Consider the following 16696-nt stretch of genomic DNA (forward strand, 5'->3'; position numbering starts at 1 on the left):
GTCAGTACTTTGCTGCTGGGATTTTTAATCCGGACGTTCGGGTCCAACTCGTTCGGCCTCTTCTTGTCAACATCTGATCGTCGGTTGAAAGATGTTTCGCGTAGAGACACCACAGAGTTTTCAGTCGCTATGTCTCTGCTAGCTACGTTGCTCGCGTCGCTACGTGGGAGCTATACAGGAAGTGAGGGAATGATACAGGCCTCTGATTCGACGAATAGTCCAGTCACGTTGAAATAAGAAGCGATGTCATTGGTGAAGATTCAAGTTTCATCCGCCAATGAAAAGCTCTCCTTGCCGTGACGACCGTGAAATGTTTGCTCGCCGCCATTTTGACTCCCATTTGGCTGGCGCCCGAGAAAGGAGGCGGGGCTTTCCTCAGTGATGATGAATATTCATATTTGGTCACGTTTAACTTCAGCGGTTGTTGACAGCGGCTTACGGTCTCCCACACACATTTAGCGCGTCAACACGGTATATTTATTATTTTAATTACTTGTTATATAATGTTTTTTGATGGCATATATAGATTTTGTTTTCCTTCTTTTTTTTCATCTCAAAATTTCCAGAGGGGCGGCGCCCTCTAGTGACGCGCCGCCTCTGAGTTCTGATCCGGTTCCCACGCTGGAGAAACCCCAGAGCTGTCCGACGGCTGGACGCTGGATGTTTGTTTTGGTGAATTTAAGTTAAACCTCGATGGAATAATCTTTGAAATCAGACTGGAAAGACTGACAGAGCTGAGGTCAAGTGTGTGTGTGTGTGTGTGTGTGTGTGTGTGTGTGTGTGTGTGTGTGTGTGTGTGTGTGTGTGTGTGTGAGCATTAAGTAGATGCAGATGTTCATCAGTCGTTAAACTTCCTGTTTAAAAAAAGCTGAACGATCAAATTATTGTGTTGAGCTAGAAACTTGTTTAAGTGATGATTACAGGTTGTTTAAAGCCCCGCCCCTTTTGTGAACGCTCCAATCACAGACGAGCAAGAGCAACGACGTACAAGTCATTATTATTTGAATAGAATAATAACAATAATGAACAATAATGTTACGATACTGTTGTAGAGAACAAATTAAAGGATAAATAAGTTTTCATCTTCTAATCAGCAGAAATGAAATAATCTGTTTTCTACTTTTATACTCTAACTTCACGTAGTTTGATAAAACAATATTCTAAACAAATGTTACTTTTCTGTTTCAATTTGTTTTTGTCCCGTCAAACTAAAAGTTTTATTTCTATACATTTATTTATTTCATTACATTTTTGTGTTTTTCTTCAAGTCGAAAAATATTGAAATCATTTTTATTTAAAGCAGAAACATCCGGAACAATAAACACACAGAGAATCACTGAGAAGAATCAAAACTGTATTTCAGCTTTATTTCCCCAAGAACAAGAACAAAGTCTTCTTTTGTTTTTTAAATCTCATTTCTTCATTCATAAAAAAAACAACAACAGAAATGTGGGGAAAGAAGTTTGAGACATCATGCAAACAATGATTATCATCCTCAGAAAGTTCAGTCAGTCTGTGTGCTGCCGATACACCTCTAATATATATATATATATATATATATATATATATATATATATATATATATATATATATATATATATAGATATATATTTGGATAAAGTGAGTTTTCTCTGGTACAAAACTGTTTTTACGTTTTGTAACAAACTCGTCTGTAAGAGTTTAAACGTCTTCGTCCATCGGGAATGTTTTATATTAAATATTATATTATCATTGTAATTCATTCATATAATAGACTTAAATTCACGTTTTCAGTTCAGTTTCTTTGATATTTTCCGTTGATATTTTTTCACGTAAGCCGCCAAACTTTAAAAGTTGACGGACAGTTCCAACTGTTTGAAATGAGAAGAAGGTTATTGACTCGTAGGAGAAAGTGTTGAGTCGTGAACCCGCCCCCGAACATGGACGCAGCTGAAATCCAGCCAATCAGAGGAGAGCACCCGACAGGTCGTCCGTTAGAGAGGATCTTCACCTGGAAGCGTCACGGCGGAGCAACTCTACGGGAACGCTTCCACCCGGATCAAGTTGCTCGTGTTCAAGTTGCTCGTGTTCAACAAGTTGCTCGTGTTCAACAAGTTGCTCGTGTTCAACAAGTTGCTCGTGTTCAACAAGTTGCTCGTGTTCAACAAGTTGCTCGTGTTCAACAAGTTGCTCGTGTACAACAAGTTGCTCGTGTTCAAGTTGCTCGTGTACAACAAGTTGCTCGTGTTCAACAAGTTGCTCGTGTTCAACAAGTTGCTCGTGTACAACAAGTTGCTCGTGTTTAACAAGTTGCTCGTGTTCAACAAGTTGCTCGTGTTCAAGTTGCTCGTGTTCAACAAGTTGCTCGTGTTCAACAAGTTGCTCGTGTTCAAGTTGCTCGTGTACAACAAGTTGCTCGTGTACAACAAGTTGCTCGTGTTCAACAAGTTGCTCGTGTTCAAGTTGCCGCAACCGGGAGGAGACGTGAAACAATAAAAACGTGAATAAAAAAGGTCGAGGCGTCAAACTCTTACAGACGTTTTGTGAAGTAAAAAGTTTGATTTTTTGCTTTGGTTTGTTTCCTGCAGTGAGAAACTTCTCTGAGTTGTTGACTCTTTGGAGGAGAAGTTACAGATTATTATCTTTATTAAAGCTTTTTTTAACCTATTTGGTGTCAGAACTGTGCTTTTTACCCTCATTTGAATACAAAGTGTGTCGTCGTGAATATCTACACGTCTGAGAGACGAAGCTCCAGATCAGAAACGTGATGAAGCTGAAAGTCGACCGTGAAGGACGAGTTGAGTCTTTTTACACCAGGAAGTCTCGTCTGTGAGTAATTATCTCAAAATCTTTGCTCTCAATTCAAAAACTTGCTCGAAGAGCAAAAAAAAGAAATTCCTCCCAAAAAAAAACTGCGCTCCCCAAAAAATTTGTGCTCTAAAAAATGACGCTCTCAAAACTAAAATTTGCTCTGAAAAATAAATTTGCTCTCAGTTTTTTTTGAGAGGATTTTTTTAGAGAGCAAATTTCTTTTTGAGAGCGTTTAAAAAAAAATTACAGCAGTTTTTGGAATTGAGAGCAAAGATTTGGAGATAATTTACCTTCAGACAAGAAATTTGGGGTAAAAAAGACACAAACCGACCTTCATGAGCGACGGAGGATCATTTCTGGAAGACATCGGTCCAGCGTCTCTCCGCCGGCGACGCAGTTTAATTATCAACATCTTCAACAAAAAGTGCCCGAAGCTTCTGATATGAGCAAGAAGATAAATATAATTTATGTTTGTTTGGTTCTTTTCTTCCTACAATACATCTCATCGTCCTTCAGTTCTCTCGAGGAGGCGTGGCATCTCGGCCTGGCTCCGCCTCCTTTGGCGTCGCTGTTAAAAGAATACAAAGTGAAGCCAACAGACTCATCCGTCAGACTTTTGGTGGTTTTCATCACAGTTTCTCTCTAGAAAGAGTTTGTTTGTCTTTTGGAGGGAAAGGAAGAATAAAAGTCTCCAATAAATATCCTCCTCCCCAAAAAAAGAAAAAAAAATAAAGGTTTATGAGTCCGACCGCTTCGATTGTTGGAAAAAAGCAAAACAAAAAGCATCTTTGGTTTCTGGTTGATCAGGATCTCCTTTGAGCTTCAGTCTGAAGGCGTGGGCTCCAATCCCGAAAACATCTCCGTCCACACGGCGGTGCGTCCTGCTGGACTGCTCAACGGGCTTCAAACAGGTCCTCAGGTGACACAACGTCTCCTCAGGTGACACAACGTCTCCTCAGGTGACACAACGTCTCCTCAGGTGACACAACGTCTCCTCAGGTGACACAACGTCTCCTCAGGTGACACAACGTCTCCTCAGGTGACACAACGTCTCCTCAGGTGACACAATGTCTCCTCAGGTGACACAATGTCTCCTCAGGTGACACAACGTCTTCACGTTGTCATTCAGAACATTATTTCTAGGTGATGAAGGTAGAAGACATCTGGAGGTACGATGTTTTACCTGGACAGGAAGTCTGCGTCTTTGGGTTCAAGCTGAGACGTAGTAAAACATCTCTCTGTGTATGTATTTCTATATTCTGCAGTATATATATATATCAGTATATGCAGTGGAGGCAGTACTAGTACTTTGTTCCTCTGCTCTGCTTCATGAAGTTAATCTGCTCCGGCAGCAGTTTAAATCACTCAAACTCCTTTCTGTCCAGATGTTGTGAACTCATTACCTGTATCTATAAGCATCGAGCGGCCGGCGGTGGAGCTCTCCGCTCTCATTATGGACGCCTTGAGGTGGGCGGAGCCACGCGGCGCCGCACGGATCCATACGCCCAAACAATGACATCGTCTCTGCGTGCGGACGGAGAGGAGAGAGAAGGATGCGTCTTCAAACGGAGGAGGAAGAGGAGGAGGAAGAGGAAGAGGAGGGGTAAGAGGAAGAAGAGGAAGATGAGGGGGGGAGGGGTTAGTCGACCTCGATGGACTCGCTGCTCTCGTTGGTGGGTTTACACTCGTTGGGGAGTCGCTGGTGGCGGCTGAGCTGAGTGGCCTGTGTGAAGCTGCGGTCGCACCGCTCACACCTGAGACACACACACACACACACACACACACACACACACACACACACACACACACACACACACAAAAGACAGAGAGACAGGCGTTAGTTTAAGCATGAAGAAAAAGTAATTACAAAAATCACTTTTGATACTTGAAAGAGCAAAAACACTCAAAGACACAAAACCGTGTTTGTGAGGACAAGACTATAGATTTATGAGTGCACTTTACATGACAACACAAAGACACAACTTCTTTAAAGTAAAGTATATGCATATATATTCCTGTGTTAAAGCTGCATTCTCTCTCCTGACCACCAGGGGGCGACTCCTCTGGTTGTATAGAAGTCTATGCTTCATGTGTTAAAGCTGCATTCTCTCTCCTGACCACCAGGGGGCGACTCCTCTGGTTGTATAGAAGTCTATGCTTCATGTGTTAAAGCTGCATTCTCTCTCCTGACCACCAGGGGGCGACTCCTCTGGTTGTATAGAAGTCTACGCTTCATGTGTTGAAGCTGCATTCTCTCTCCTGACCACCAGGGGGCGACTCCTCTGGTTGTATAGAAGTCTACGCTTCATGTGTTAAAGCTGCATTCTCTCTCCTGACCACCAGGGGGCGACTCCTCTGGTTGTATAGAAGTCTATGCTTCATGTGTTAAAGCTGCATTCTCTCTCCTGACCACCAGGGGGCGACTCCTCTGGTTGTATAGAAGTCTGTGCTTCATGTGTTAAAGCTGCATTCTCTCTCCTGACCACCAGGGCGCGACTCCTCTGGTTGTATAGAAGTCTAAGTATGGTCACTTTCTGATCACTGGTTCCAAAAAAACAAGATGGCGACGGCCTAAATGTGAAACTGGAGGCTTCACGCGTCCACTTCCTTCCTGCTGGTCATAAAACCTCCTTTCAGTCAACAAAAACCTTTCAGTGAGAACCGGCCGAGACGTCGGCCATTTTACAAAAATGTCCTTAAAATAAGTCCTCACAAAGATAGCTGTTCAAGTACACACACACACACACACACACACACACACACACACACACACCCACACACACACACACACACACACACACACACACACACACCTCCCCTCTAACTCTAATATCCAGTGACAGTATAAAGTGTGTGTGAGGCCCAGCGGAACAGGAATCTGTAATTGTTGCCCTGATCTTCACAACCTGACCGACCAATTACACACACACACACACACACACACACACACACACACACACACACACACACACACACACACACACGTCCAGGTCTAATAAAGCAGAGTCACTGTCACTTTCAATAGAAAGAGAGAAGAGAGGGAGCTTTTAGTCAGAGCTGGGGGATGTGTGTGTGTGTGTGTGTGTGTGTGTATGTGTGTGTGTGTGTGTGAGGAGGGGGGTAAACAGGGGGGCTCTTCAAAGAGAACGCTGTGTGGAGGTATTAGACTTAGCAGCCCTGAAACAAGACTAACATGCTGTTAGATGGACAGGAGCAAGAAGAAGAAGAGGAAGAGGAAGAAGAAGAAGAAGAAGAAGAAGAAGAAGAAGAAGAAGAAGAAGAAGAAGAACCCTAGACCCTGAAGGAGGACATTTCTGCTCTAAGTCCTCGACTTAAATTTACTAAAAACTTCAACAGCCGGTGACTTCAAAGCTGCTCTGTCATCCAGCAGGACACCAGCTATCCACCAGTTGGCGTCTGTTACCTCCTCCTCTTCCTCCTCCTCCTCCTCCTCCTCCTCCTCCTCTCTGCGGGAGAGTGTTCCCCTGAACAGAGATGACAGAAGCAGCTTTAATCACTTCCCCTCAAAGGACCAGCGGAGCGTCGGCTCACCTCTGATCTTCATCTCTTCTATGAGACGAGAAGTCGACCAGCAGAGATCGTGGTTGTATAGAAGTCTACGCTTCATGTGTTAAAGCTGCATTCTCTCTCCTGACCACCAGGGGGCGACTCCTCTGGTTGTATAGAAGTCTATGCTTCATGTGTTAAAGCTGCATTCTCTCTCCTGACCACCAGGGGGCGACTCCTCTGGTTGTATAGAAGTCTATGCTTCATGTGTTAAAGCTGCATTCTCTCTCCTGACCACCAGGGGGTGACTCATTAAGAATACAGAATAAACCTGTTTTTCCACAGCGAGCAGAGAGAATAAACTTCTTCTCGTCTCGAGTGTCTTTTTGTGGCTCGAGGCTGTGAAGTTGAGACTCAACAGAAGACGAGCAGCTCGACAGCCTCCACAGTCCAGCGAGTATCGGCGCTGAAAAAGCTGCCGACCACACAAAATGCCGACCTCCGCCTCCTCGGCGAGGAGGGAGGGGGATAAAGTTGAGTGTTTTCCTCTTGACAAAGTGACAGTGGCAGCTTTAATCTATTCGCCGCACCGTCCGAGAGGAGATAACTCCCCGAGGCCATCGACCCGCTAAAGATTTCTGACGCCCCGTCCATGATTGTCTTTGTCCCGCTCCGCCTCCACCGAGACTCTGAAGTGCTGATGAAAAGGTTCGGGGGAGGAGGAGGTGGAGGGCTCCTCCGATTGCTTATTAAGAACGCTGATTTGCTTTAAGCGGATTTCTTGTCGTTTCACTTTTTACAGCATGATCTCTTGTTCCTCTCTCTCTGCACGTCGATGACACCTCGGGGGTTTCCTTGATTGCTTATTAAGGACGTTGATTTGTTTCCTTCCCCCTCGACTCTTGTCCTTTTCGGTTTTTCCACGCAAACTCCTGAAATCCCTGATTTGGCTTTCTTCACTTTCTTCAGCGCCTCCTGCTCTCTCTCCCTGGATGTCCTGGATCGTCCTCCAGCGCTGAAGGGGGCGCCGGCGAGTCGAGAGCAGCTTCCCTCGCGCCGCAAAGCATCGCGGCCTCGTCCCTCTACACTCTGTCCATCCTTTACTGACTCGCCGATTTACAACCAGGAGGATTCTTTTACTCGTCTGCGGAGGTCAGAGGTCACGACAGCCGGGACATAACATTCACAGAAGATCACGAATAACGGCCATTTTTTTTACTGAAGCAAAATGTTCAGAAGAAACAGAACTCAATAAAAATGCAGAGATTAACATTATTCTTTTTTGGCCAATTTATTCTAAAGAATTTCAGAAAATCTGGGAGTCTTGTGGGTCCGTTACACTTTTATAAATATTACTGACCATTTTTATTTAGTTGGAGTAATAATGTACTGATAACGAACTAATAATGTCCTGATAATGTACTGATAATGTACGAATAATGTACTGATCTCGTATTGATAATGTACAAATAATGTACTGATATTGTACGAATAATGTACTGATATCGTATTGATAATGTACGAATAATGCACTGATAATGTACTGATAATGTACGAATAATGTACTGATATCGTATTGATAATGTACGAATAATGCACTGATAATGTACTGATAATGTACGAATAATGTACTGATATCGAACTAATAATGTCCTGATATTGTACTGATAATGTACGAATAATGTACTGATATCGAATTGATAATGTACTGATAATATACAAATAATGTACTGATAATTTACGAATAATGTACTGAGCTCGTATTGATAATGTACCGATATTGTACGAATAATGTACTGATATTGTACGAATAAAGTAGTGATATTGTACTGATATCGTACTGGCTTTTCTTTGTACATTTTTTGTAAGTCATTTTAACGTGGCGAGGCCACAGAGCTCCTCAAGGAGGAAGTCCAGTGAGTTCCTCACCTGGACGCCAGACGAGTCCCAACAGGATCCAACGAGCTCAGGAGAACGACACCATTAATCAAAAGGTAACGCATGAACAAAAGAGCTGCTGGACAGTTCTATTTTTCTGTTAAATAATTCCAAATTTGAGCTCCTTTACATAAATTGTTACATTGATTTTAAATAATAAACACTGGTCTGTCGTCTGGCTGCTTCGTGAACGCTGATGCTTATTGATAATTATGAGCATTCCAGGGTCAGCAAATGCCATTCACATTAAAAGAAATCCATGCCGCCTCGACCCCGCCAGTTGATCAATGGATCGCTCAGCTCTTTATGTTAATGTGGGCGTCGAACTGCATTATTGTTAACAGAGCATCCAGCCCCGCCCGGCCCACCAGGTATGATGGATTTCATTTATTTAGTAAATAATAGAAAGACGGATAGCTTTCTAGAAATACACGAAGGTTGGAATTATGTCCCGTAGTCATGTGGACGTCACATGTCGTGTTTCTAACCGTTGTGGTGTTTTTTCAGTGTAAAAATTAAAAAAAAACTGTCCATCTTGTAAAGGCCAAAAGCGTCATTAACCTCAGTTGTAGAATGACGATTTGAGGAAAGACCGACTACCAAAAGAGCCAAGAGGTGGATGAGGAGAAGCAGAACCATCAGACGCTGCCGCCGGACCACCACAGAAGAAGAGACAAGATGTCAGCCAGAGCCGGCGAGAAGTTAAACTACCAATCAGCAACATCGCAGAGGTCAAACCACCTTTATTCTGACCTCTGTGGTAAATGCAGTGGAACCAGGAGACGAAAGGGAAGTATACGATTCATGGTTGTATAGAAGTCTATGCTTCATGTGTTGAAGCTGCATTCTCTCTCCTGACCACCAGGGGGCGACTCCTCTGGTTGTATAGAAGTCTATGCTTCATGTGTTAAAGCTGCATTCTCTCTCCTGATCACCAGGGGGCGACTCCTCTGGTTGTATAGAAGTCTATGCTTCATGTGTTAAAGCTGCATTCTCTCTCCTGACCACCAGGGGGCGACTCCTCTGGTTGTATAGAAGTCTATGCTTCATGTGTTAAAGCTGCATTCTCTCTCCTGACCACCAGGGGGCGACTCCTCTGGTTGTATAGAAGCCTATGCTTCATGTGTTAAAGCTGCATTCTCTCTCCTGACCACCAGGGGGCGACTCCTCTGGTTGTATAGAAGTCTATGCTTCATGTGTTAAAGCTGCATTCTCTCTCCTGACCACCAGGGGGCGACTCCTCTGGTTGTATAGAAGCCTATGCTTCATGTGTTAAAGCTGCATTCTCTCTCCTGACCACCAGGGCGCGACTCCTCTGGTTGTATAGAAGTCTATGCTTCATGTGTTAAAGCTGCATTCTGTCTCCTGACCACCAGGGCGCGACTCCTCTGGTTGTATAGAAGTCTGTGTTAAACGACTCTACTTCTCTCTTCATTTATTGGATTCTAAGTATAAAACGTGGAACCTTTGCCCTCGTAAAAAAAAAGAAAGAAGAAGAAAAGATCTCACGAGATTGTGTGAAGAGACTCACAAATCGATCATTCTCTACCGTCTCAATGCGGATGAGTTCACCTGAAATTTGTACCTTAAATGTCAACATGTAAAAGCTCGAGACGGCCCGAACATCAAGCAGTGAGTTTAAAGCGAGAGTCTGCTGATGGATGACATCACCCATCAGCAGCCTGTCTTCAGACAAAGGCACGTCTCCAGTGTGTAATGAGGCTGTCAGGCGGCGTTAGCCGCTGCTAGCATCTGAGTGGAACTGGTAGGCTTGCTGGGTTTGATGGGTGGGTGGGTGCGTAGGGAGGGAGGGTGTGGGGGGTGGGGGTACTCACTGTTACTTACTTGAACGGCTTCTCCCCGGTATGCGTGCGGATGTGGTTGTTGAGCGTCGTGGCGCCGGCGAAGGCGCGGCCGCAGTAGCCGCACTTAAAGGGCCGGTCGCTGGAGTGCGTCACCACGTGGTTCCTCAGGTCCGACGGCTGGGAGAAGGACTGGGAGCAGTGGCCGCACTGGTATGGTCTGAAAGGAGGGGGGGGGGGGGGGAAGGCGGGTCAGAACATGGAGGGGGGAGGGGCTCAAAGACTCTTTGATGTTGTTTTTACAGTCATTAGATGTTTCAATGTTCATTCTGAATATGCAACATTTTGAACATTTTGTTTTTCATTGAAACACAAGGTACTGTTTTCTGTATTTGTGTAATAAAAAGACTACTAATAATGTACTGATATTGTACTGCTATAGTAACAATAATGTACTGCTATAGTACTGATAATGTACTGATATAGTAACAATGCACTGCTATAGAAACAATAATGTACTGTTATAGTAACAATATTGTACTGCTATAGAAACAATAATGTACTGCTATAGAAACAATAATGTACTGCTATAGAAACAATAATGTACTGCTATAGTAACAATAATGTACTGCTATAGTAACAATAATGTACTGCTATAGTAACAATAATGTACTGCTATAGTAACAATAATGTACTGCTATAGTAACAATAATGTACTGCTATAGTAACAATAATGTACTGCTATAGAAACAATAATGTACATATATCATACTTTTAATGTTCTAATATTGTATTAATTTAAAATAGTTACATTCCAGCACTTACAGACACACACATCCATAATGTAAACAAACACACACACAGACTGACGGACACAAAAACACACACAAACACACATCGGGATGATGAGGCGTGAACACACAAACAGACACACAAACACACAGCTGGGAGTCGGACACCGCTCTGGTAACCATGGCAGCATGACCCTCATCAACAATGCAGGCCGAGATCAGGACTGGACCATTTATCACTGTGTGTGTGTGTGTGTGTGTGTGTGTGTGTGTGTGTGTGTGTCTGCTAATAGAGTCCAGCTTCCAAACAGCAGCAGCAGATCTAATCTAACACTGTTTCTATTTATTGAGCTGAACACACACACACACACACACACACACACACACACACACACACACACACACACACACACACACACACCATTATCTAGTGATGTGGTTTTAACTTACTGGACAGTTCCAGAGTGTTAAAACAAAGTCTCGGCCCCTCCCCCCTCCATGTTTCCATTACCCCCCCCCCCCCCCCCCCCCCCCCCCTCCCAAAAAGCAATATTTTGAAAGTTACTCAATAATAAATCTTACAACAAGTCATATTGGCGGATACATATATATATATATATATATATATATATATATATATATATATATATATATATATATATATATATATATATAGAGAGAGAGAGAGAGAGAGAGAGAGAGAGAGAGAGAGAGAGAGAGAGGAGGAAGAAGAAGAAGAAGAAGAGGAGATATATATATATATATATATATATATATATATATATCTATATATATATATATATCTATATATATCTATATCCGCCAATATGACTTGTTGTAAGATGTGTGTGTGTGTGTGTGTGTGTGTGTGTGTGTGTGTGTGTGTGTGCTGTATTTTTACAAATAAACTAAATGTATTAATTTAATTACAAATGTCATGAATGTCATTATTTTATTCATTTAAATAAATCAAAATGTAATTCAATTAAAATTGCAAACAAAAATAAAATAAAAACGTAAAGAAATATAATACAATAAATTGAACTAAAAAATCATAAAAACCATAATGATGAAAATAAAATACATATTTAATTATCTAAATTGTAATTAGAACTAAATATTCTTTATAAAGAGTTCAGTTTCATCTTTCTGAACGACCGGGACGCGCTGCTGTGAGCCGGAAGACAAACAAACAAACAAACAAACAATCAATAAATAATAAACACATGAAGTGGTTTTCATTCTGAAACCAACAAGATAAAAAACCACCAGTCTGACGCCGGAGCTTACAAATAGGTAAACACAACGAGAACACAACAAACAGAGCAACGGCTTCAGCGCGGCAATAAATCACACACACACACACACACACACACACACACACACACACACACACACACACGCACACACACACACGCACACACACGGAGGAGTAATAAGAGTAAAATAGTGTAATATAAAATCGAAAGATTCTCACTTGCAGTTTTCCCCCTCCTCCCCCCTCCCTCCCCCCTCCTCCTCCTCCTCCCCCTCCTCCTCCCCCCTCCCTCCCCTCTCCTCCCCCCAGGGGGCGCTCCATTCGTCAGTCGGCCGCTCGGCGCCGTCGCGCCTCAGCGGCCGACGCACGATTTATTTATTAGCCGGGTTTTCTATGAAGAGCGCCATCGATTATGAATAGTTTAAGTTGATGAATGTGTGGATATTATTTATTAAGGCGGCAGCCGAGAGATTAATGCCCAGTTATTGTTTATTACAGGAGGAGGAAGAGGAGGAGGAGGAGGAGGAGGAAGAGAAAGAAGAGGAGGAGGAAGAGGAGGACGAGGAAGAGGAGGAAGACGAGGAGGGAGAGGAAGAGGAAGAAGAGGAGGAAGAGGAAGAGGAGGACGAGGAGGAAGAAGAAGAGGAAGAGAAAGAAGAAGAGGAGGAAGAGGAAGAAGAAGAGGAGGAAGAGGAAGAAGAAGAGGAGGAGGAGGAGGAGGAGGAAGAGCACACACTCCTCCATCTCTCACTCATCCTGCAGTTTTCTGCGCTCGTCAAACCAAAACTTCCTGGACTCACTGCACATGGGAGGTACTTGTACTTGTAGTACTTGTAGTATTTGTACTTGTACTTGTAGTACTTGTAGTATTTGTACTTGTACTTTTCATTACACGGTTATTACACAGTTGTTGCGTGTTGTTGTGTGTCTGTGTTACTGTGTGTCGATGCACAGACGCACAAAACATGTTCAGAGTGAAAGAAAAACACAACAAGAGACGCTGGAACTCAGGATACTTTGACCTATAGAGGTGTGTGTCTGTGTGTGTGTGTGTGTGTGTGTGTGTGTGTGTGTGTAAATATATTTTCAGATAAAATGTATTTTACTTTATTTTTAAAACAACAAAACAAATTAATGCAATAATATTAATATTATTATTATTATTATTATTATTAATACTACTACTAATAATAATAATAATAAAAGGAATGTTCTTTTGGTTTTCTGAGCTGTTAAGTTGATTTTGGACCTCGGTGTGTGCGTGCATGTGTGTGTGTGTATGTGTGTGTGTGTGTGTGCGTGTGTGTGTGTGTGCGTGTGTGATTGACCGTGTGAGTGTAATCCATAAGGAGTTATATCTGCGCTGCGAGGACGACTCGTCTGTGTATGAAGACATTATTCCTCCAGAGACCAGCAGCTATAAATCACTGCTGCCGCCTCGTCAATACACAATCAATGTCCCTCTCACACACACACACACACACACACACACACACACACACACACACACACACACACACACACACACACAGTATGCATATGAGCTCAGATAAACCCGACACAAACACAACGCCTCCTTTCCCTCGGTTTCATTGGAGCCACTCGTCAAACGAGCCCGGGACACAAAGCAAGGGGGGTTGTGGGTAATGTAGTGCAGGAGGAAGTCAGAGTCACTTAGAGGAAGCTTGTAAAGCTTTTAATCTATTTGTTCACTTAGAGAGAACTATCTTATCGCTGCTCGTGGTGCGTTCACTGACGTGTTGTCATGCGTCACTGCTCCTTTAAACCAGTTCACTACATGTTAGAAGTATAGATTCAGTTCAAACAGGAAGATTAAAACAAATCACACTGTCAAATGCACTTTAACGCTAACACACACACACACACACACACACACACACACACACACACACACACACACACACACACACACACACACACACACACACACTACAGGCTTTCATCGCAGCATGACGGATAAAAATAGACTTTGAAGGAATTTCTACAAGCCCGTCCATCACAGTGATGGATCATTATGAGTTACTCCTGCAGCGACAACACACACACACGCACACACACACACACACACGCACACACACACACACACACACACACACACACACGCACACACACACACACACACACACACACGCTGCTGGGTGATAAATCTCCTAAATGTCGACGTGCAAAAAACATTTACATGTTGTTACTGTGAATTTTCTCACAGAGCAGCGAGTTCCAGACAGGAAGTGCTTCATGGTCTGTTTGACTCTAAATGAAGCATAGACTTCTATACAACCAGAGGAGTCGCCCCCTGGTGGTCAGGAGAGAGAATGCAGCTTTAACACATGAAGCATAGACTTCTATACAACCAGAGGAGTCGCCCCCTGGTGGTCCGGAGAGAGAATGCAGCTTTAACACATGAAGCATAGACTTCTATACAACCAGAGGAGTCGCCCCCTGGTGGTCAGGAGAGAGAATGCAGCTTCAACACATGAAGCACAGACTTCTATACAACCAGAGGAGTCGCCCCCTGGTGGTCAGGAGAGAGAATGCAGCTTCAACACATGAAGCACAGACTTCTATACAACCAGAGGAGTCGCCCCCTGGTGGTCAGGAGAGAGAATGCAGCTTTAACACATGAAGCATAGACTTCGATACAACCAGAGGAGTCGCCCCCTGGTGGTCAGGAGAGAGAATGCAGCTTTAACACATGAAGCATAGACTTCTATACAACCAGAGGAGTCGCCCCCTGGTGGTCAGGAGAGAGAATGCAGCTTTAACACATGAAGCATAGACTTCTATACAACCAGAGGAGTCGTCCCCTGGTGGTCAGGAGAGAGAATGCAGCTTTAACACATGAAGCATAGACTTCTATACAACCAGGGGAGTCGCCCCCTGGTGGTCAGGAGAGAGAATGCAGCGTTACGGAGGTTTAAACTCTTTCTAACATCAATACATCGTGTATATAGTGTTACTTTGAGCCTCATTAGAATATATGATATTAGAATATTGTAATCTTATAATCTGCCGTATTGAAGATTCAAACGAGGCGTGTGTGTCGTCACACACGCCTCGTGATGTGTTTCACTGGAAACAGTTCAGCGTGTTGAAAACCTTTAATGTTGCTTCATCTCAAAGCTCCCGGTCAGCTGGAAAAGTCGACTAGAATCATTTAACTCTGTCTCAACAAAACAGATTCATCACATTCATGTAAACATGCCAACAATGAATCACTTCACAACAACTAAAAAAACTATTCTTAATGTATGTGCCATCCATCATGCTGTAATGGCAAACATGTGTGTGTGTGTGTGTGTGTGTGTGTGTGTGTGTGTCATTAGAGCGCTGATGGCTCAACAGATGACAAACTCATTGACTCATAATGTCCGTAGAGACGCAGTGAAGACGCTCAAACTTTGACTTCACGCCTCTTTTTATCTGCTTTAACAGGACGTAACCACGGATGGATCATTACTGACGCCTCAGCGTCCAGCGGCTCATTACAGTTTCACAGTAATTGGAGATAATTAATGTTAATTAGCAGGTTGGAGGCCGTCTGAAGTCCCAAAGGTTTATGGGAAAAATACCAACCTCCACACTAAATGTCCTGAACCGGCCGCTGCTCCTTCAGCGCCGAGCAGCTTTTTATTTGTTCATTTCTTTGGGGAGAAAGTCTCAGGATTCAGTGGAGAAAATATCTGGGAATGTTTCTCACGAGTATAACTTTTAATCGCCTGTTTTTCACAAATTTGGTCAGACGACTTTCATCCCACCTGAATAAGCCAAAATGTTTGTGTTCCTTCTTAAAGGGCATAGTTTAGTTTAGTTTAGTTGTTTTGATCAAAACCATTTTTAATCTCTCTAGAGCGCTTTGTAAAGTTCAAAAGTCACAATTTAGTGAAAAGAGAGACGTCATCCAGTGGCGGGCTGTGGATGTTCTACCTGTGCCTTCAGTGAGACTCGATCAGGCCATCGGTGGCGTTTAACCATTAAACGTGCACTTTGTACCACGACCTTGAGAGCTTTTAAAAAGAGCTCCAAGTCACCTCTCTTTCCTCCAAACATTGGGAGTTTTGCTTCTAAGCAGCCTTTGCTATCTCCTTCGAATGAGCCAAATGTTGTCAGAATAGTAGCTTCCTTCTAGAAGAATATTCTACTTCTGCTTCGTTCTATTGTTTTCTCATCAAAAAAATCTGCAGAATCTCAATATGAATCAATGCATAAATGCTTCTTATTATTCTGGATGTCCTGAAATCTTCACCTGTTGGCTCAGTTCAAGTCTCTGTGGATCAGAGCACGAGCTCAACATAAACATGGTGAAGACCAGTCAATCCTCCATTCAAGCAAAATGGTTCATATTTGGGTAAAAAAACCTCTTGCTTTGTCAGTTATCTGGTTCCCAGTGAGGAAGTGAAGCATGCAACATGCAGCATGCAACATGCAGCATGCAACATGCAGCATGCAACATGCAGCATGCAACATGCAGCATGCAACATGCAGCATGCAACATGCAACATGCAGCATGCAACATGCTTCACTCCTCCTGCGAGTGGAGGAAGAGAAGAGCTCTTGGACCGAGGCCAGATGCATGATGAGGTTTTGCTCGG

At 43.3% G+C, this 16696-nt stretch overlaps 1 protein-coding gene across 1 annotated transcript in view; it reads right to left on the reverse strand.

Moving 5' to 3' along the window:
• Window positions 1-4174: 4174 nt before the first annotated feature.
• The window catches only part of prdm6 (PR domain containing 6), a 101820-nt gene continuing 89298 nt past the window's right edge, over window positions 4175-16696 (reverse strand). Inside the window, exons 7-8 of the mRNA XM_068596213.1 lie at window positions 10081-10257; window positions 4175-4544 (exon numbers count right to left, since the gene is read on the reverse strand). Of these exons, the coding sequence (XP_068452314.1) occupies window positions 4430-4544; window positions 10081-10257 (292 nt within the window). The 3' untranslated portion in view covers window positions 4175-4429. The remainder of the gene's footprint in view (window positions 4545-10080; window positions 10258-16696) is intronic.

The sequence above is a fragment of the Clinocottus analis genome, unplaced genomic scaffold, assembly GCF_023055335.1.
Source record: "Clinocottus analis isolate CAN_PGR_092001 unplaced genomic scaffold, fCliAna1.0.p SCAF_35, whole genome shotgun sequence".
NCBI lineage: Eukaryota > Metazoa > Chordata > Actinopteri > Perciformes > Cottidae > Clinocottus > Clinocottus analis.